The sequence below is a fragment of the Rhamphochromis sp. 'chilingali' genome (assembly GCF_963969265.1).
Source record: "Rhamphochromis sp. 'chilingali' genome assembly, chromosome: 19".
Classification (NCBI taxonomy): Eukaryota; Metazoa; Chordata; class Actinopteri; order Cichliformes; family Cichlidae; genus Rhamphochromis; species Rhamphochromis sp. 'chilingali'.
Window position 1 is genome coordinate 8266651 of NC_137946.1, and position 20851 is coordinate 8287501.

Sequence of the window (20851 nt, forward strand, 5' to 3'; positions counted from 1 at the left end):
CAGCTGTGGTGTTACTTTGGTTCAAGTGCATTAGACAGTGCTGAGGAACATAAACAATGGAGCCCCTACTGGAAAAATTCTGTCATGGCACCATTTTGAAATTATCCCAAATTTATGTTGTTGCTGCATTATGTTTTCATACCTGTACATAACAGGATGGCATATACTGAGATTCAGTATATCTGTGACAGCCCAATATCTGTGAGGCTTTATATGGAGCTATTCTTCCAATAGATCTTCCCTCATTAGGTGTTTTAGTTGTAGTATTGGAGAACTTTGTTAAACATGTACCTCATATGTATTTAACTTGACTGAAATTGTGTGAAAACCACTTTTACCACTCAGTTTCACTATAGATCTTTATATGTTATAACTTCGCTCTCCTCCACCGCTAGCTGGCTGACTAACAACAGCACAAGCAAGAGTTGGCTCACAAAACTGGTTTTAGCACATACTTTTACAGTGCCACCATCTGGCAACAGACCTCTCTGCAGGCAGATGGGCAGACCCTGGAGTGGAGCAGACAGCGAAGGCACTAGCTCTGCTTGATCATAAACTACACTTAAGTATCCTTGGGCAAGATACTGAACCCCAAGTTTCTCTCCGATGCATTTATCTGAGTATGAATGGGTGAATGAGGCATGTTGTGTAAAAAGCTTTGTGTGCTCAAGTAGTAGTAGCGCTGTATAAGAACCAGTCGCATAACTACATAGGGATCGGGCGACCTTATCCTGGAAGAAACCACTTGGTCAGAGGATAGAAGCGTCCAATTAGAACAACTTGTGTTGTGGTAAATTGCCCACCCACCCTCACCTATCAGGTGTAAAGCAAAGATTTTTGCAGACATTTTTATTTATTTGTCTGGCACTGTGAAACGTGCACGCATAGCTGGTACATTGTATTGGACTGGAGCATTCCATTCATTCCTAAATGAGAAAATGTACTCAACTCAGACCCAGGTGGACCCTTATAAACCATAGTAAACAGGGAAAATGATGATACTGATGTCACCCATCATCGTTTATATAGACACTTTAGGTGTTGACACTCAGAAGAAACCTCTGTATGAGCACTGGTAAAGGAGTAGAAGTGATTTCTTAGCTAGACACAGAGCACATAAGGTATGAACTGAGGTTGCAGGTTGTACCATTCTACTTGTGCAAGGTGATTACTCTTTGACCTTCAGTTTGTTTTGCCACAGTATTCCTTAATAGCCTCTTTCTCAGTTTCCTGCCAGTTTTTGAAGCCATGAAGTAGATTTTATTGGTTTATAGTTCTTCCCCACGCAGTGCTGGATAGTAACCATGGCAACTTTCTTTTCTTTTCTTTTTTTTGGGACAAGTTGCTACACTGTGCTTAGGAGAAACCACCAGGTGTGCATAGCATTTTCATAGAACTTGGAGTGGTTTGACAGTTTTTAATCTTTTTGGGTTCCTTTACCAGAATCCTTATAAAAATGTGTTTTCCTAGTATTTGTCTTATGTGTGATAGCAATAACTAATGAATATTAGGACTGTAGATGATCCATAGTAATAATCTTTTTGTTTTTTTTTTAAATTTCCTATTCCCACAGTGGAATGGTTTGTAGAAAGAGTGAGAGATTCCTCGGGTGGCCTGAGTTCTGTGGTAGGAAAAAGAAGATTGACTTGTGGCTCTGTCATTTCCTAAATTAAATACAACTTGTGAATCAGCAAAAGACGGGAGAAATTAAAACTCTTAAAATATTCAAGACAGGTCAGGAAAGAGCTTCATTTAAAAACACTGAAGAGCCACAGAGCCACAGGGACTCGCTGACTTTGGGAGAACATCTGTGTAGAAGCTCTTTACGCAGTGTGGGAGAAGAGGCAGGAATGCCATGGCTCTATGGCCATCTCCAAAGCAAACACGAGCATTCCCTGACCAAACCAGAACAGCGCCTCACAGAAGGACATGCATGGGGAGAATAAACTGGGCTGCTGTCCTTTGCAAAGAAAGGTCTTTGAATTGGCAAAACTGACCAAAAAGCAAGCGTCTCATGCTACTGTAGGTAGACAGTGAGTCAAGAGTTAAATCCAAGTGATAGGTTGTACTCTATCAATCCATCCATCCACTAGTAATCCCAGCTTCAGGCATGCAACACTTAAAGGCTGCATCATCATACTGCACGATCGATTCATTCATCTATTTTCTTAACTGCATATCCAACTTAGGGTCACAAGAGGCAAGTTTACACCCTGGACAGGTCATTAGTCAATTACATTATAGGCACTATATTATGCAATATTGTTACATGGATAGCATGGATTACATTGATTTTTTTTAAGTAGCTTGTGATCAACAGTTTTGACAGTTAAACAGCAAATTGCAACAACGTCAACCATGAACCATCAAAGTTTCCAGTTATGTGGACAATTAATTTAAAGGAAGCTCTGTGCACAGACTAATAGAGTTTATGGGAAAACTTGAGGACAGCACCACGTGCAGTTTTCTCGCATACTGTTGATTTGATTTCTCCTGTGTGTGTCTGTGTGCGTGTCCATTATGATGTAAAAACTCTCCGATACACTATCAGACTGGCTAAAGCAGCCACTAGTTCTTCAAGTTGAACACAGACTATTGTTCTACAGGAGTCGAGGCTGACTCCATTAAACTATGTTACAGTTTTCTTATTGCTTTTTTTTTGTGCTGTGTAGATTTTACTGTATAACAAGACAGCCAGACTCCTTGTGTGCAGAGACATGTTTTTGTAAAATAGACAAGACAGCCACATCCTTTTTTTTTTCTTCTTCTTCTCCCCTAAGTGGTACCCGTGTCTTCATTCTATTTTCCTGCCCATATCTTTTGCCTTTACCATTGAGCGAAACACATTCCTTGGCCCCATCTGGTACCAGCATGGAATCTTTGGCTTGGCGTAGCCAGACTTGTTGCAGTGCAGCTCTTTCACTGAAACAGGCAGGAGAAAGCATTCTGTGGTGAACCACGCCAGCAATGATGATAAAGAATGCTGCTCTGTCCTCAATCACTCCATCTGGCTTGTGTTTTGTTTTTCTTTTTAATTCACATACAAATGATATTTTCACCCCATTCATATAGGTTTAATATTGAGTGAGTTAGTATTAAGTGAACTAATTTGCTTTGATGCAGTTTGTTTGTTTGTTTGCAGGACTACTCAAGCAGTCTCAAGCTGTTCTTGTTATCTGTTGGCAGTATGATATAAAGTTCATGAATAGTTAAGTGAGACACGAGAACTGGCCACACATCAGGGTTCTTCATTCTGTAATTAGGACAAACACATAAAAGAGAACACTGTCTGCAATATTGGTTGTTTATGCTGGATAATAAAAATACAGTATAGGGTCACATCTAAAGAAGAGCGTACAAAGCTTGTTAATCTTCTGCCATATTTTGAGTTTTGCTGTAATTTGTGCAGATGAAAAGTAAGAGTAATCAATGAGGGGCAACATTTGTTTTTATCGTTTTATTACTGAACATTTAACCTTACTGTTTAGGTTGTGCTGTATGATAGTGAAGCAGCATCAGACTGGCGGAAGGTGAAACAAGCCCTTTGAGGGGGGAGAAAGATAAAATGCTTTTGTAGTGGTTGGAACTGCTTGAAGTGTCTTACTGGGTAGATTTTTACATTTGAATTGAAGCATTGATAAGACTTTGCTCTGTATAATAGTCTCCCTCTTTGAGTTCTTGATTTATATCAATCTTGGAAGCCATCGGCTGGTCTGCTGACTTTCGTCTGTAGCCTCTGGGAGAGCGGCCAATTTTTTGGTTCTTCCAGTGTAGCCAACGGATATCCAGGCAAAAATTCCCATTCATATCCGCTGGTTGTTGTTTGTGAATGCAGATAATTTCAAATGGACAATCGACATTGCTAAGATGTTAGCCGATGGTTATCTGGTGCATTCTGACAAATGCAATCCTGTTTTTTGTGCTCCGCACGGGCTGTTAAACTACATGGAAGCAAAGCCTACACAAACAGGGTGGTTCAGTGGCACCTTGACTACAAGCAGATTATAAACTGAAAGCTTGTACTACCAAAAATCTTGTCAGATTCTGCATTTTCATATGAAGAATGCATTTTTAGAGATTATACTAAGTTTGAACAAATAAAATGTCTTTAACTAATCCACACTGTACTTAATGCTACTTCTTAATGCTCAATATTTCCCCCATGTGCTCTTGTCTTCAGCAAATAACACGTCCCTCACAAGAAGACAAGTCAGACGAGAAGAACGAAGAGGACAAGTCTGAGAAGTCAGAGAAAAAAGAGGACGAGGAAAAGAAGGACGAGGAAGAGAAAGATGAAAAGGAGGATTCTAGGTGAGTTATGAATAGTTGTTTGTCCTCGTGTCACCATTAGGCCCTGCAGGTAAAAGTCCTGTTTGTTTGATGTCAGTGTTTGATCCATTCACTCTGTGAGAAAGGATGTCATGGTTACATATGCTGTATTATATTTCACTGCTTTCAGTTAGCTGTAGTTATTAGGAAAGAGTTCACTTTTGATACCCAGCGACCCTGTACACTTTTGTACTTTAAATTAAGGTGTATTGCAGTGTATATTAGTGGTTCTTGGCTAATAGACAGACAACTTGCTAACTTGTAAATTTGTCTGTCCAGATTGTCTACGCCCAATCTCTAATAAGGTGTGTGTATGTGTGTGTGTTCAGTCAGCGAGGAGAAAGAACAGGTTACCGTAAGAGAGCTTGTTATTGCGGAGCCAAAAGCGAATAGATATTTGCAGTACCAACAGCTAAAAGCTGTGTTTCCCTGTCCAAAACCACAGGGACATTGGCAAGGACAAAGAAAAGTGTGACGGTGGGGAAGACGACGACGGAAAGGAGCAAAACACGCCGCGTGGCAGGAAGACTGCCAACAGCCAGGGACGCCGTAAGGGAAGGATCACCACACGCTCCATGGCCAATGAGGCTGCATCTGTGGCAGCTGAGGAAGCACCTCCCACTGCCCCCGAGCCTTCCTTGCCAGATCCACCACAGTTCCCTAAAACTGATCCAGCTCAGAAGGCCATGAAGGAGCCTGCAAAACCCCAGACTCCAGTAGCTTCCATGGATGCTGCTAAAGGTGAATACTCTCAGGATAGAGTCTGGGGTCTGGAGTGTTGTGAATTTTTGTGCACCACATTCAGTCGTATACTATTTAGGGAATGGGATTAAAATGTTAACAAAAGCAGTTCAATACTATGAAAGTATACATAGTTGGAACATTTTAAACATGACCCACAGCAATCTGTCAGCGAAAGCAAACTGCAGTTAATTTTTCTCTCGTCACTTCTTGTATTATGAGCTAACATGAATACCTATTAAAACAAGGTTGCAATAGAGACATAACACTCAAAGAGTGCTAAACTCATACTTGTGCATGAAAGTTCTACATCCGAGAAGGTGTCGTTAAAACTTCCAGAGGAAAAAACAATAATAATTCAAAGTGACTGGCTAAATAAGTTCTTGTGGTCATTTAAAATGGCTGCCATGTGTCAGCTTCTAGAAAGACTTTGGTACACGATGTGTTAGAATATTGCTCTGTTGGATTTCTTCTCATTAAAAATGTGTAGACTTTAAAGGTGGGAATAGTTTAAAAATGGAAAGTTGGCTCAGGTACTCATTGCCAGGTGTGTGCATTTCCCTCAGGAAGCTGTTTGCAGTCTGTCTCTCATCAGTGGACTGCTGTAGTTGTGTTCTTGTCATGGTACTCCTTTACACACTTTCAGTACTTGACGTCTGTCGCTCTGAGGGTGATAGCTCAGGTTACCAGGTACCCAGCTCCCTGTCTTTTAAGTTTCTCTTATAATTGAAGCACTCTTCTGCCACCCATGTTTAGTGCCATCTTCTGTCAGTACGGAATGCAACGTCATGTGGTTGGTTGGTTGCGGCTAATAGACTTACAATAGTTTATGTTAGCTAACTAGTGACAGAATCAACTGAGGGGAAAATAAGGACACTAAAACTAAAGGTCAGTTTAGGGGGATCACTTTTGTGCTGCCCCTGGCTGCAACAATGAGTTTTATGTTTAGAAAAAGAGGATATACTGTCCATTTTCACTGTCTCCTTAGCAGTAAGTTGCTTTATGTTGTTTGGCTAGCTGAACTCAAATGGGAAAATCCATCTGCTAGCTGTAATGTTTGGATTTCTAAAGCACTTTATGAATGTGTGGAGGAGAACCTGTTGGAGTCACCAGACCGAAAAGCTGGAGTCCAACACTCCAGCCAACACCGAGCCGTATCATAACCTGACAAAGCAGATGTTTGCATGATGCGATCAACGCTATTTTATGCAATAAAATATTCTCTCTTTTCCCAACACAACCAAACAGTTTACAAGATCAAAGGTTGCTACGAGCGTACACATGTAGTAAACTGTGATGTTGTAAACTGTTTGATTTCTTACCAAAGACCATTGGAAATCCTGACATCCATCGGCATGTCCACTTACATTTGGGCTTCGCTTTTCCTTACTTCTAATATGAAATAATGAAGTCAATGAGATAATGTGAAGAAAAAACAAAAGGTCTCCAAAAATTGTGGCATCTCTTCCTCAGAGCCTCCACTTTGTTTTTGTTTGTTTTCTTTCTGTCTATTGCACACTTCGACCTAATTTTTCTGCCCACATACTGCTGATGGGATTCCTGATTGTGCTTTGGTAAGAAACTTAGTTATGTTTGTGGTGTGGTGTTGTTATGTATGTAGTAAACTGTTTGGCTGTGTTTGGGCAAAGAAAGATTATTTTATTACTAGGGGTGCAACGATACACAAAATTCACGGTTCGGTTCGGTTCGATACTTTGGTGTCACGGTTCGATATTTTTTCGATACAAAAAAAATGTTCATGCCTTTTTAATTTGTCATTTATTAAAATTATAAATATATATTTTAACTCAAAAGTACAGTTTTTAAATTTAACCCTAACCCTTGTGCGTGTTTTTTATTTTGACAGCGAATGCGCACCTGCGGACCACTTATGTGCAGCCCTGGTTATTTAGCTCGTCATATTGCAGCCACAGAAATTCTTTTGTCCATGAAACCATAAAGCTGCACTTTCTTTTTGCCTTATAGTCTGATTTGTCATAACTTCTCCGTTTTGTGGTAAGCTTTTCTTTGGCTGTCACTTCTTCACCCTGACCTGTCTTATTTGGCTCAGCAGAACTAAAATATATATCTGTCTGTGAAGGTTCTCAGTCATCCAGGTCATCGTAGTCAAATATAAATCCTGCTGCTTTTACACACGCACTCACATAAGCTCAGCGATTCTCTGCGCGATCAACCTCTCACATGTTTAAGCTGCGGGAGATTTCACTTGTCATGTTTGCATAGTAAGCTAACAATTAATAAGACGATGTCAGAGGAATTGGTGCACAAATTATCATCACTCACAGATCAGTGCTGTCGCTCTCTATACACAGTTCGGGCGATTGCAAAGTGAAAGCAAAAAACAAGCGCAAATTCAAACGCGATTTCAATATGTCACATATTGACAGTGGCTCACCGATGCCAATGACATAATTACCCAGCTACATTTCTGAAAGAATGCAAAAGCATTGACATATATTTTTCCTTCCTACAAAAGCCCGACGGGCAGGGCAGAGATAGATTTTGGTACCCCGACTGAAAAAATCGCTAGCTCCGGGACGTCGGGCTAGCGATATTGCGAGCCCTGTATCTGATTGAGGAATCACTCATCTTTGGAAAAGAGAGTTTATTACAGAGAAATGTCTCTTTCCAAAATAAAAGCTATACTATCCGCTTCTTCTGGGCTATATTCTCAGCAGCATATTAAACAGCTGTCTAAATGACTCGGCTAAAGTTAGTAGCATGCTTGTTGTTTTTGTCTTTGCACTAGGATGATGTCGGCGTAAATGTGCAGTCATATTCGTTGTGTTCCCACTAGTGCTTTCAGGTTAATCTCGTTGAAATGACCTTAACGCCACAACACGGCAAATCTCCGTTAACGAGCTACCGCCGATCGCCCCGTGCATGGGGCTAGACGGCCAACACGTTAACGAGCTAACTGCGCTAACACACTAGTTCCCACCCATGTAATTGAGCATTGCATGGCACATCCAACATACTGTTTTACTTTAGTCCATGACTTGCTTACCTTCAGGGTCATACGTCACATGAAAACCAAAATAATTCCAAACGCCAGATCTGAATGAGGGTGGGGGAGGTCCATCTTGTAAGGAGAGCTTAACTTCTGTCTCGCTAGCTTGCCCTGCGCTCTTCCTTCTGACGATGCTGTCTGTGTTGAGCGCTCAGTGAATCTGCGTTCGACTACTCCGCCTAGGCTGCACTGTCGACCCTAGGCGGAGCAGTCGAACGCAGATTCACTGAGCGCTCAACACAGACAGCATCGTCAGAAGTAAAGTTGATAAAATAAATTACAAATTTTGTATTGTTCGATACATATGCGTACCGAACCGAAAGCACTGTATCGAACAGTTCAATATCGATACGAATATCGTTGCACCCCTATTTATTACATAAAATATTGCAGATCACGTCAGCTGATTTCTCTGATTTATTGATTCTGTCACTAGTTAGACTTACATTAGTTTATGCTAGCTATTAGCCGCAACCAACCATCCAACCACAGGATGTCACGTTCCGTATTGACAGAAGATGGTGCTAAACATATTTTTAAAACTTGAACTTTAAGCACTTATTTCTTAAATCCAGCTTCACACACAGAGTGTTTTCTGCGTCAGTTTTTGAGAGCAGGGCTCCATGATGTAAATTAGCCTTTATATATGTAGCATTTCATGTCCTCTTTAACCCTTTACAGTGTCCACCCATGCTTCAAACCCTTTCTATCCTGGTTTATGTAGGACTTGTCAAACCTAATCTCCTTTAATGACTACATTGTGGATTTTGAGTGGGACTGTTTACTTGCTCAGTAACCCCTGCAGCCATGATGTTTCTTAGAAGTACGTGGGCAAAAGGGTAGCTATCTGTCAGTGTTGCCTAGCTGAAATGGGGCCAAGCAGATTGAGGAAGCTGCTGATTCAGTGGGGGTTTGGATTCTCTTTTGGGGGCTGGTGTGTGTGTGTATATATATATATGTCATTAGGCCACATGCTATGCTGTAGGCGGACACTCTGTTTTCATATCCGACTGATTAAGAGCCACTCTAGAGGGGCCTCCCCTGTAGTGGGGTGCATTTCGTCAGTGAAGAAGAAAGCTTAGTCTGGTAGACATTTGCTTAACTAAAAGTAAAACACAGTGTGGCAGGAGAAGTCTGAACAGTGAGAATTGATCTCGTCTTCAAGATTGGTGGGTTTGAAGGGGGCAGACCACCTCTTAATGTCAAGGGTACATCTGCAGCTATATTTGTCCAAATGTTTACACAGTCTCAGTGGGTGCCATAGAGGAGAGTGGGCTAGAGTTCATTCAGCCCCCTCCACACTTACCGTGCTCTTCTGTGAATTTTGTTAGAGGCGGGGCAATGAACTGTGTAATCAAGCCAAGGCAAAGGGGAGGAGCGTGTATCTGTGCACGCGGGAGGGTTTTTGGGTTGGCTGTTCTGTCTATTTGTCTCCATCCAAGGCCATTTCCCAAAGAGGGAGGCATGGCTCTCAACTATCTGGTGCTACATCAGCTGACCAAGGCCCTCCCCTCTCGGATTAGAGAGGAGCAGGGCTTGCTCAGGGCTGTGGGGAAGGAGAGAGAACGAGAAAGCAGGAGAAAATGAGAGGAGGAGAGTAAGCTAGAGCGAGAGTGTAAGTGAGGGAGCAGGTCTCGGCAGCCCCTGAATGTAAACAGATTATTAGATTAGCGGCCATGAGAAGAAGACGACTGAAGAAAGAACTGTCATTCTCTCACCGTCACCCTCCCTCCTTCACTTTCTATTGCTTTTTTTCCCTCTCTCCTTCTATCAGTGCTGATGGGGCTGTGTCTGTCTTTGTTATTTAGCTGGCGCTGGTGAAACCGGAGAAACTTCTCGCTGGACCGAGGAGGAGATGGAGGTTGCCAAAAAAGGTACTGCTTTAATGAACTACTCTCTTTCCTTTATGTCTTTGTCCTTCCTGTTATCACTGTGCGGCTGAGACGCCTCTGCTTCTTACGATTGTGTTTTTCCCTCCATCTCCCGCCTTTTTCCATCCGCTTTGATTATCTGATATTGCGTTGCCCTGCCCGTTTCCTACATGCAAACGGGAATGACTGCGCACATGCATTCACACAAATAAAAACTATTCCTGGTGCTTTACTGGAAACTGTTGGAGAGCCTGTAGTCCGCCCCCCCCCCCCCCCGCCCTTTTAGCTGCATTGCTGACTTCTCAGAAGTGATCTATTAAGGCCATCCAGGAAGCAGCAGACCGTGACGTTTTCCTTCAAAGATCTCTATCTATTATTCAGGTTCAGACGCTTTTCAGATTCTCTAAAAAACAGAAAGGAAAAAAAAGTGAAAGTTACTTCAACAAGTCTTCGAAATATTCATTGCACGCGTCGCTTGGTCTAAGGTTAGACACTACATGTCTTTAGTCAGCTAATGCCACACAAGTATGCCTACGCTTGCCCCTTTCTGCTTGGATTTGCTGGTGATAGGTTCTTATTCAGGGTAGATTGGCAGAGTAAACAAATGGATTCATGTTGAAAAATTAAGACTGTTGCGTGTTTCGATTTGCTCCACCTTTCCAAAAATACGAGTGGATATCATCTCCTCAGACAGGAAAGTCATATAACATAGTAGGTTCGGAAATCACCTTTATGCTGCCACATGTGGCTGATCAGGCAGGCCCAGTGAACAGTTTACCTCTGAGTAACTTGATTTGTTTATCTGAATAAGCCCTGGTGTTATTACAAGGCTGAGACATGCCAAGCTTGGTAGTCAAATCAGAACATCCCCTCAGATTAAGAAAGAATTTGGGTCATTGCAGTTCTTTATTGTTGTCTGGATGATTTCACACCTTTTACTAAAATGTGATATTAGTATAATTAGAATTTGGTATAATCACTTTCGTTTAAGCTGATGTAATACAGCTTATGTATTGTTGGTAGGCCATATACCCCTAGTTCCTCAGCGAAATCTGAGGTGTTAAAATCAGTCAGACCAGAGCAGCTACCACATTGAAGTTATAAAGCTCACAAAGGCCTTTTATTGCTAAGTGTATTACGGATATTTTGAATATATAACTGGATTGAATGTTGTCTTGGTAACACAAGAAACAGTGACACTTTCTTCGATTAGCTTTTAGAAGAAGTTCACTTGATTGTTTCCCAGTTTCTGCCTTCAGATTTAGTGCTGTGCTCACAGCACCATAACTTAATTTGTCAATGATTACTATGAACGTGTGAACCACTGATTGTAAATTAATCTCAAGACATATTCTGTTTGTGCACAGCACTGAGAAATACTATGAAACATCTGGCACAGTTGTGATTATGTGGAAGGAGTATTAGTTAAATATAGTACCAGAGCAGTTACAGCAGCACAGGAAAAAATATGACCAGGGCTGTAACAATATTGGCTAATTAACTTGTCATAGTGATCAAAGCAGATAAGCTAAGTGGTGATCGGATAGAGTGAGTTTACTGTATTCAAGTACATCCCCCCCCCCCCCCCCCCCCCCCCCCCCCCCCCCGCGCGCGCGCGCGCTCCAAACAAAAAAAAAACAAAAAACGAGAGCTGCTCTGAACTGGAACATTAATCAGGTTTTGTCTTTAGCTGTGCAGCGATTTGTCAAGCTGCCAGTATCCTTTATCTTAGTGGGATTGGGCGGGAGAGAGAGGTCACATGGGTTACAGGATTTAGTGAAGAGCTGCTCTAAAGGTAAATGGAAGTCTTCCAATTGACTGTAGGGTGAAAGAATAATTTCAAAGTTTAGTGGGACCATTAAAGCTGATTGTGCAGGATGGGGAAGACCAACAGCAAATCGCAGCAGCGGGGATCCCAAGAGTGTAGTGTAATTTTTGTGGTGATGCTTTTATTTGTTAAAAGATATCGTTAAGATTTAACTGAGATCATCTTCCAGAGCCACATTGGAGGTTCTGACACAGCATGAGAACCATTACTGCATGTTCACGCTAAATAGGGCTTTTAAAACTTGTCCTTTCTGCAGTGCCTTTTACATTACTGCAGCCAAACCTCGATTGAATACAGTGTCCATTGTGATTTTGTAAAGTCCTGTCTGGCATTAGTTTGTATTATTAAACATGAAATGCCTTGTTAATTTGTATTTTACCAAGTATTCAAGTTAGATTTTTGATTTTGCATCATCTCTCTCCGTCCTGCACCAGGGCTTGTTGAGCATGGGCGAAACTGGACAGCTATTGCCAAAATGGTGGGCACCAAAAGCGAGGCACAGTGCAAGAACTTCTATTTCAATTACAAGAGACGTCACAACTTGGACAACCTGTTGCAACAGCATAAGCAGGTAAGCTGATTGTAATCTGGATTCAGTTGCAGGCTGTCTTTAAGCTGTTGTAACTCTGTATGAATGAATGTATTTTATTAAATAAATTTTTTTGTTTACGTGTTTTTTGGTTCCCAGGATACACGAAAGGCTCGTGCTGATAGGTCTCAAGGTGAAGGTCTAGCCACGCAATCACCGGATGATGATGAGGACAATGCAGAGGACAGTGAAGGTCAGAGAGATGGATAAGATAACACATAACAATCACACACATTCTTAAGAACTCTTTTTGGGTTGTAAAGACTGCACGTCTTCATCGTGTGATAGATTCTTGATTATGAGCTTTGAAGCGTAGTGCTTGATCTCAAATGTTAAGTAAAGAGTTTAGAAGAAATCTGTGAAGCTCGATCCAAACTTCTATTTGTCATTTAAGTGTTTCCTCTGGGTTGATGGCAGTGGGCTTACTCTGTACTGACAGTAGTTTTAATAAGTGAGTGGAAAAGAGATCAAATGCAAAAAGGCAACGAGTAGAGGAAGAGACTAAAGATGTGAACTAATTCAGACTACATAGGTGCCTGTTGCATAACAGTTTGTAGCTTTGAAGACTGAAGAAAGCCCACTCTTTGAACACAAAGTGCTGGTCCCACTTGTTTGATCCAACAAGCAAACAAGCCTGCCTGTCTACCTGCCTCCCTCACTTCCAGAAATCCTTATCTCTGCTGGGTTTACATGGTGAAGGCATGAAGGCATTTTTTCTTTTTCTTTTTTTAACAGCACAGTGTTTTTGATGTTTTTTTTCTGCAAAAAACCAACAACATCAAACCAAGTTTAAGAAAGGTTTACAGACTTTGGACACTTCGACTATAATTTAAACAAACTCTGCTTTACAAGATAACTGTGGCGACGTCGCAATGTTGACTTTATCTACATCTGATGGAAATCAGGTACTGCTGGTGATCTACACGTCACAGATCTCACTTTATAAAGTTACACATTAGGCCATCAGAGGCATTAATAAAACTCTCATAACTATAAACATCGTGATTTACCATTTGGATATTTTGTAAAGCTGCTTCTTTGATTTTTGGTTTGATGCATTGAATGGATCTACAAATCTGGACTACCATCACCATGGTAACAGCTGCAGCTAGACAATATGCAAACCGAGACGGGCAGACAGGTTTTAAACATGTGGTTTCTGGATGTGAATTTATTTTTTATTTTTTATCACTTTAAGCTTTCTGTTTTGTTTGCAATACTGTACATCCGCATAGATTGCAGTTATCTAAACTTAGGTGTGAACTGAGCTTATGATTTCTTTTTATCTTTCAAGGTTGTGCTTGCGGTTGTGAGACCTTGAACATAGCACAGGCAAATATTATCAGCGATAAACAAAATATGGTGTTTTGCAATAAGTGGCAATCACATGTGTGCCTAAGCGTGAATGCATGTGAATACATTTCAAATGGGTAAAGTGAATGTTTAGGTCCTGTTGTAGATTTTCTGTCTGGGGTTTCATGCTATGTGAGTTTGATATAAATACCCCATTCTTTCTTGACTTAATACATGGAGGCTGTATTATGGCTGATGTTTTAATGGTTTCATGGAATATTCATTGAATTGTATTATTTCCACGATCCAATTGCGTCTTCTTTATATGATTAATCTTAGAGTATCTGCTCTTGTTTTGATTTATGTCAGGATGTCTATATTTATTTTCATTGTTAGAAGGAGTTTAGAAAAGTCCTGTGAGTTTTAGTTAGGGCTGAACGATATATCGCATTTGCGATAATATCGCGACATGATCAAGTGCAATTTTCTAACCGCAAAGGCTGCGATTATACTCTGGACATGTCCAAATTCATGGGCTGCATCCTCCTGAGGCCGCATTTGTAGACCGATTACGTCACAGCGACGTGCCGAAGGCTGTCCAAATTACTACCATATCCCAGAATTCATAGCGCGGCCCAGCCAAACTCCAGTTTCCAGCAATGGCGGCCGCTACTAAGTTTTAAAATTACTCATATTAATCTTTCTGGGTCACAAAATAAACTTTTAACATATTTTCAGGCGAGAAAGTAGTTGTGTAAACATCAAATATCTGCTCGGTTTATCAAGATATCCCATATTTGCAAAAGTGCTTCGACGTTTTCAGAGGCGTCTGCTACCCACCAGCTCGACAGCTAGCCGGGAGCTCGAGGGTTACTGATGCGGCCGAGAACGGCACAACTCCCGGCACATCATTTTCAGATCACCGCGGAGTTTCGCTGCTCGGGTTAAACGTAATATATAAGTCACTTAGACAACCTAAAAATGTTATTGTTGGGCTTTTTTCAGTGTTTTGTTTGTTCGTGAGTAAATCGGTTTGGCTGAGATTAAAGTTATTAGATTAGATAAAATAAAACTTTATTAATCCCCCGGGTGGGTTCCTCCTTGGTTTTCACACAGCTGACTAAACGTCAAACAGAAAACTTATTAAACAGAAGTATGAGACAGTCGAGAATTTACACCAGTGTCTGGTTATATTTTAGATAGCAAGAAGCAGACGGCCGAGTTTATTAAACTCCACCGAGACAGCGGTGACGCTAATCAGAACTAGCCTTCTGATTGGCTAGACCGTCCAATTTCACGCCTTTAAATTTTAAAGGCGTGTTTGTGTGTGTGTTTATACAATTGCTATTATGTTTGCACTTTATGTGTAATGTTACTGACTGCAGAGATCAGTAAGATGTGTGTATTTTTTATTTATTAGTTTTATTTATTTAATATTATTTTTTAATTGAATGACTGTCTAGTAGTTCACAGATGTCGAAAAACTGAGTGTGGTAAAGCCACTGATTTTTTTTATGTATATTTCTGCAATCTGCACATTGTACTGACTTTCATTTTAATGTTTACACCAGGGTTCCTTGTCAGCACTTTATGCTCAGATGTTTGTAAGCTAAAAATAAACTATTGTGTATGTTCAAATATACTGTTGTGATTGAAGAAGTTAAATAAAAATGTCAGTCATCAATTCATGCATCACCTCATGTCATCATAACAGAGGTCTGTCTTCCAGGAAAGAACAGTTTAAAATTAATGTAATATAGTATTGGCCATACTATATGATGTATTGCTTGTCTTTGTTTAATAATACAGAAGACAAAGACCTTAAAAAATAATCGCATATCGCATCGCAATCGCAATATTGGGGCAAAAAATCGCAATTAGATTATTTTCCATAATCGTTCAGCCCTAGTTTTAGTAACTTCATTAATTGTTTGTCATGTATTAATTTGTCCTTGGGTGCTTCCTTAGGAGGTGACAACAGCTCTGATACAGAGAGCGCCCCTTCCCCCTCTCAGGCTGACTCCTCAAAGTCCGGTGACTCCAAGAGGGCAGACGGCGCTGCAGGAGATACTCAGTGTGCTGACCAGGACAAAGGCCAGACTAGCAATGGGAAGGCTCCAGAGCCTCCATGCGAATTCACAGTGAAACAAGAGAAAATCCCAGAGGGCGAGGTGGGATCTCAGGAGGAAAAAGCCAGGGTGACTTCCTTTGCAGGCTCAGTACATCCTAAAACGGAACCTCTGGATGTGGTTATGAATCTCGAAGAGGTTAAAGTGAAGATGGAGCCCGGTATCAAGGAGAAAGGCGAAAAGGGAGATCATGGCGAAAGGCTCCACTCAGATAATGACTCCAGCGCCACCTGCAGTGCTGATGAGGATGTTGAAGCAGAGCCTGAAAGGCAGAGGTGAATTTTCATAGCAAATTTCATAGCATAAGCTCCCTGTTCACGCGTTCATGTTGTGTGTGAATAACTGCATTTTCCAAAAAGAATGCTGTCAAATTATTTTAAACGTCTATATTTTGTCTCACGCAGCAGAATATTCTCCATGGAAAAGCCTTCGTTGCTTAACCCTCCAGGCTCGGTGTTGGTGCCTTCACCTAAGCAAACCCAGCTCAACATCGATCAGCTGCATCAGCGGGCAGCTTCAATACCACCCATGGTTGGTAACTTTTTCAGAAGGATCATTCTCAGACAAAAAAAAAACTACAACAAAAAAACTACAGGCCTTTATAGTGTAAGCACTATGTAATACATGGCAAACAGTTCCACTGTGTGTGGAAACATTTTTTCTATTAAGGTTTTTATTGAATGAAAACAATAATATTTGTATGTTTATTAAACGTGTTCTGGAATTGCTTCCCTGCAGTGCTTCATCATCTCACTTAGTTCATATCTGGCTTCCGGACTCATGGACTTCTCCCCCTTCTTAATACTTTAGGTGCCTGGTCCATTTGGCACTGGTGGTGTGCCCATCAGTGGTTACGCCATGTTGCAACACCAGATCAAAGCAGTGCATGAGTCAGCGCACCAGGAAGAGAAGCAAAGGCAGGACCATGGTAAGAAAGTAAAACTATCCTCGTTCAACGCTCACATTTCCTGTTGCCTTCTCAGTGCTCTATCCTCATTGTTCTCTGCTGCTGCTGCTAACAGTGAACTATTTATAGCCTATATTTTAGGACCCATTCATTTTTATGTAGTTTCATAAAAATGTTTTTATGAAACTACATGTTTAGGGTGCTCTGGACTGTCGTAATGTTCTTCAGCCTGAGCCAAGATTTAAAAAAAAAAAAAAAAATCCTTCTGCGTTTAGTACTATATGAACAGAAGTCTTGATTTACACTTCTCTTGAAATACCTTATGAAGAGGGGGATTTGGGGTTTGTGTTTTTTGATGCCATGTGACTAGAGGCTGTCAGAGGTCACTTCTGCCTGACCGTCGATTTAGTTCACCCATGCACCTTCTGAATGGAGAGCAGTGAAGCCAATGGGCAGACTGTATTACAGCTTGATTTTGCAAAGCTTTTAGCACCTTTTAGCGTGAGTGCCATGAAGAGGAGAGCAGCTGTCAGTAAACGACTGAGCTTTGAAACCACAGTATTTATTACACATAGTAGGTTTTAGCGGGTACGTGTCCAGGTGGCGGTGTGGCTGTCAAAAATGTGCATCCATTCTGGGTGGTTATCTTCCCTTTGTCCTTATGCCTGTACGCTGCAGGTAAACCCTTACCGTACATGCCTTATGACATGATGCTGGCTGTGGACCAGGAGACCCACTCCGGTCAGCCAGGCTCTCCTTACAGACTCTCCCCCAGGGAGTTAAGAAAGGCCTCACCTGACCCCAACGCCCCCAATGTCTCCTGCTACAGTGTGCCACCAGGTAAAAGCACACATTTTCACCTCCTCCTCCCAACCCTTTTTGCCTCCTCCCATGACCCTGCTGATACAGGCAGGCCTTGTTTGACACCCCTTTTCTATTTGTGTTATAGATTTTTTTGACTCCACTGGTAGTGGAATATGACATTGTCTTCAAAAATGTGCATACATACTAACTGAAATAGTTAAAAGAATGAGGTCAGTATATGAGGCAACAGGTTAATGTCAGACACCCCCCCCCCCCCCCCCCCCCCCCAAGACCCTGCATGAGGTAAATGAGTATTCTGAATTGTGAATCATTTTGTGTACTCTATACTAGAGTCCAAGAGTAAAAACGTGGAGCTAGCAGTGAGCATGGTAGGTCCACTTTAAATTTGGAGTGGAGATGAGGATTGCTGTGGAGCTCTTATTCCTGTCATGGGATGTGACCGTGTTAGCACTTGTGTATTACTCAAGATGTATCTTCCCAAGTCCAAAGGTATATGTGTACACATTAGCATTTAGCAATGTACAGGAAGTGTGCAATCAGTGTTAAGGTGAAATGAAGAAACCTCTGCCCAGATATGACCATCCATTGCTTTTGCTAATATCTATATCCTGCATATCTGAAGTTCTCTATGTCACGTTTCTTTTGGGTTTTTTTTTACACTCTGTTATAAAGTCATCCTCTCTGCTTGTAACGTTTTATAACCGGTTGGATTATAATTTGCTTATTTGTGAATGGATCAGACAGAGGTAACACTTCTTTGGCTCCATTTGTTGTGTCTCAGAAAATGAGCCCACTTCCAGTGATAGTTGCCCTCTGATCTCCGTGACATTTTGTGTATTTGCTTTACATAAGTGAGCACATTAAACCATATTTATAGGTTTCTTTATAATAATTTCATAAATGATATCATTTTAACTATTGGTGATTTTCATTAATCAACGGTAAAAAAAAAAAAAAAAAAAAAAAAAAAGACCTAACCATGTCCTGTCCACTCTGATGTTCTGTTAGACTGCTGTCATCAAAGAGCATTTCTGCTGTATCGCCCTTGTAGGTGTGCTACATGTCCGGTTAGAATATGGTTATAGTGAATTATGAATCCTGAAATTGAATATCACTGCAAACTGAAGGTCATACACCGTCTGTTTGTTGATGATGATTAACAGATTCACATTTTAATGATGTTGTGACAGCAAATCAAAGCCAGATAAGGGGATTATCCTGGATTTACTACATGCAGATTGACTGTCAGATATTTGCCAGAACTTTATAGAGCTGGGAAGAGGTGCTATGTTTTACTTCCTCATTTCCCACGTGTGGGACTAATAAAGGTCATCTTATCTTATTTTCCATCTTATAGGATGCATACAAAAACTTCTGCTGTTACTCCCCCCCCCCCTTGTTTGTAATCTGGGGCAAGGATAAAATCATGTCCATCCGAATTAAGTTGTTGTTCCTGAACTTCCTGAGCATGAATGTTAATGCCTGACACACAGTCCCTTCTCTGCAACAGAGGCTTATAAATTCGTCATAGAGTGGCTTGTTTTCTTATCTGTCCCTGCATGAGCCAGCAGCAGGATGACGCCCGTGCCCGCTGGAGGAACTCTCGCTGCCATTTGCATTTTTGATAGAGTGCAGAGTGCATGCTGCTCTCCCTGCAGGGAGGTTACTCCCGGTCTGTGTGGGTGCATGTTTGAGGTGTGTTATGATTCATTTTGTCTATTCAGCTGTCCCAGGAGACAGTCAAGTAGACAGCGGGCATGGGCCAAAGATACCACAGGCTGAAGACAGGCTGTTAAATGAGGTCTTCTCTGCTTACTTCGCCACTCAGTGGAGCGTTGTCAGAACAAAGCTTAATATTTTATCATGAAGTATTTAATTTGGAATAAAGCTAAAAAAAACCCAGTATGTTGGGTGCACTGGTTTGCTTTTTTGATGTTATACCCAGCTGTTTTAATCAGTTATCTTATTTCCTTTTCTGTATTTCCACCAGTCCTTCACCCTGCAACTACCCAGCTGGTCCAGAATATACCAGATGGAGGCCGCATGACGTTCAGAACCATTCGACCTCCCAACATTCCCTCTCCTCCTCCACTCATTCCAACTACCAAGCCCACAGACAAGCCTTCCTTCATCCAAGGAGGCTCCATCTCCCAGGTGAGGCACCTGGGGTATGATGTTTGTGCTTTACCAGTAGACTAGCTGTTCTCTTACACCACTGGGGAGAAATCAGATTCTTTAATAATTTATGTGAGCTCTGATGTAAGATTAACATATGTAGGTTTTATAAATCTTTTTGTCCATGACAGGATCAACACTTTAATTTTCAAACTATTACTATATTTATCTACTACACTGTTGATGGTAGAATAGGACAGTTGATCCCATCTTAATAAAATGAACTGCTTTATTGTTTCTGTGTACCCAGTGAGCTGACTTTGAAATATGTTCTGTGATTTAATTTCCAGGGAACTCCTGGCACATACCTGCCATCCCACGCTATCTATGGGCCAGAGGGAACTAAGAGCAGTGTGGGCTCCATCTCTCTGGGTCTGCCGCGTCAGCAGGATCTTAACAAGCCTGGTAGGATAACAGGCTTCATGTGACTAAGCTGTTTATCACTTCTTCTGTTCATATAGAGCTGGCAACATTGGAAAACCAAGCATGGCATGAAAATGAATGCTTTGCTTTCAGTGTCAGAAAGCAAAACATCCAGATCAAAGGACATTGCTCTTTAGAAATTCTGTCACAGTTGACATCTGAGGCATCGCACCTACTTTATGGCATGGTCTGTCTGTTTTACTATTGTCCCACACAGAATTCTGCAAATAGAGAACTGGAGTTCCTGTTAGTAGAAAACTTTCTCAAGCCTTATAGTCTAGTTATATTTTGTTTCTCTCTGTAACTCTTTAGGAGCTGCAGTTCCATCCATACAGGATTGTAGAGGCAACCCAGCAAAGGCTGGCGAAGGTCTGCCTTTCAGAGGCTCTATCACTCAGGTAATGAATGGATGAAATGAGGCTTTGTTTTTTTGTTTTTACACTTCATGGGTTTTTTTTTTGTATTTATAGAACATTTCTTTGCTCTCCCCTTAAACAGGGCACACCAGCTCTGGCCCAGTCAAGCATTGCTGCTGACCTTCTGAAGGGCACCATCACAAGGCTTGCCACAGAAGACCCAAGCAGCCCAGACAAAGCTAGGGGGGAGCAGCTGGCTAAAGGTCATGTCATCTATGAAGGCAAAAGTGGGCATATCGTGTCCTATGATAGTTGTAAGTGCCTTTTATTGTCGATATTGCAAATAGCAATTTT

General features: G+C 41.4%; 1 protein-coding gene across 7 annotated transcripts in view; it reads left to right on the forward strand.

Annotated features, from left to right (window-relative positions):
* The window catches only part of ncor1 (nuclear receptor corepressor 1), a 62237-nt gene that overhangs the window by 30126 nt on the left and 11260 nt on the right, over nt 1-20851 (forward strand). For 4 of the 7 annotated variants that reach the window (XM_080866493.1, XM_080866496.1, XM_080866497.1 and 1 more), the window contains exons 15-27: nt 4181-4311; nt 4775-5070; nt 9910-9975; nt 12235-12371; nt 12489-12582; nt 15651-16086; nt 16216-16342; nt 16622-16739; nt 17397-17558; nt 19534-19697; nt 20009-20123; nt 20454-20539; nt 20640-20811. In XM_080866493.1, the coding sequence (XP_080722619.1) occupies nt 4181-4311; nt 4775-5070; nt 9910-9975; nt 12235-12371; nt 12489-12582; nt 15651-16086; nt 16216-16342; nt 16622-16739; nt 17397-17558; nt 19534-19697; nt 20009-20123; nt 20454-20539; nt 20640-20811 (2104 nt within the window). The remainder of the gene's footprint in view (nt 1-4180; nt 4312-4774; nt 5071-9909; nt 9976-12234; nt 12372-12488; nt 12583-15650; nt 16087-16215; nt 16343-16621; nt 16740-17396; nt 17559-19533; nt 19698-20008; nt 20124-20453; nt 20540-20639; nt 20812-20851) is intronic. The other 3 variants (XM_080866495.1, XM_080866499.1, XM_080866498.1) reach the window with 2 other exon arrangements.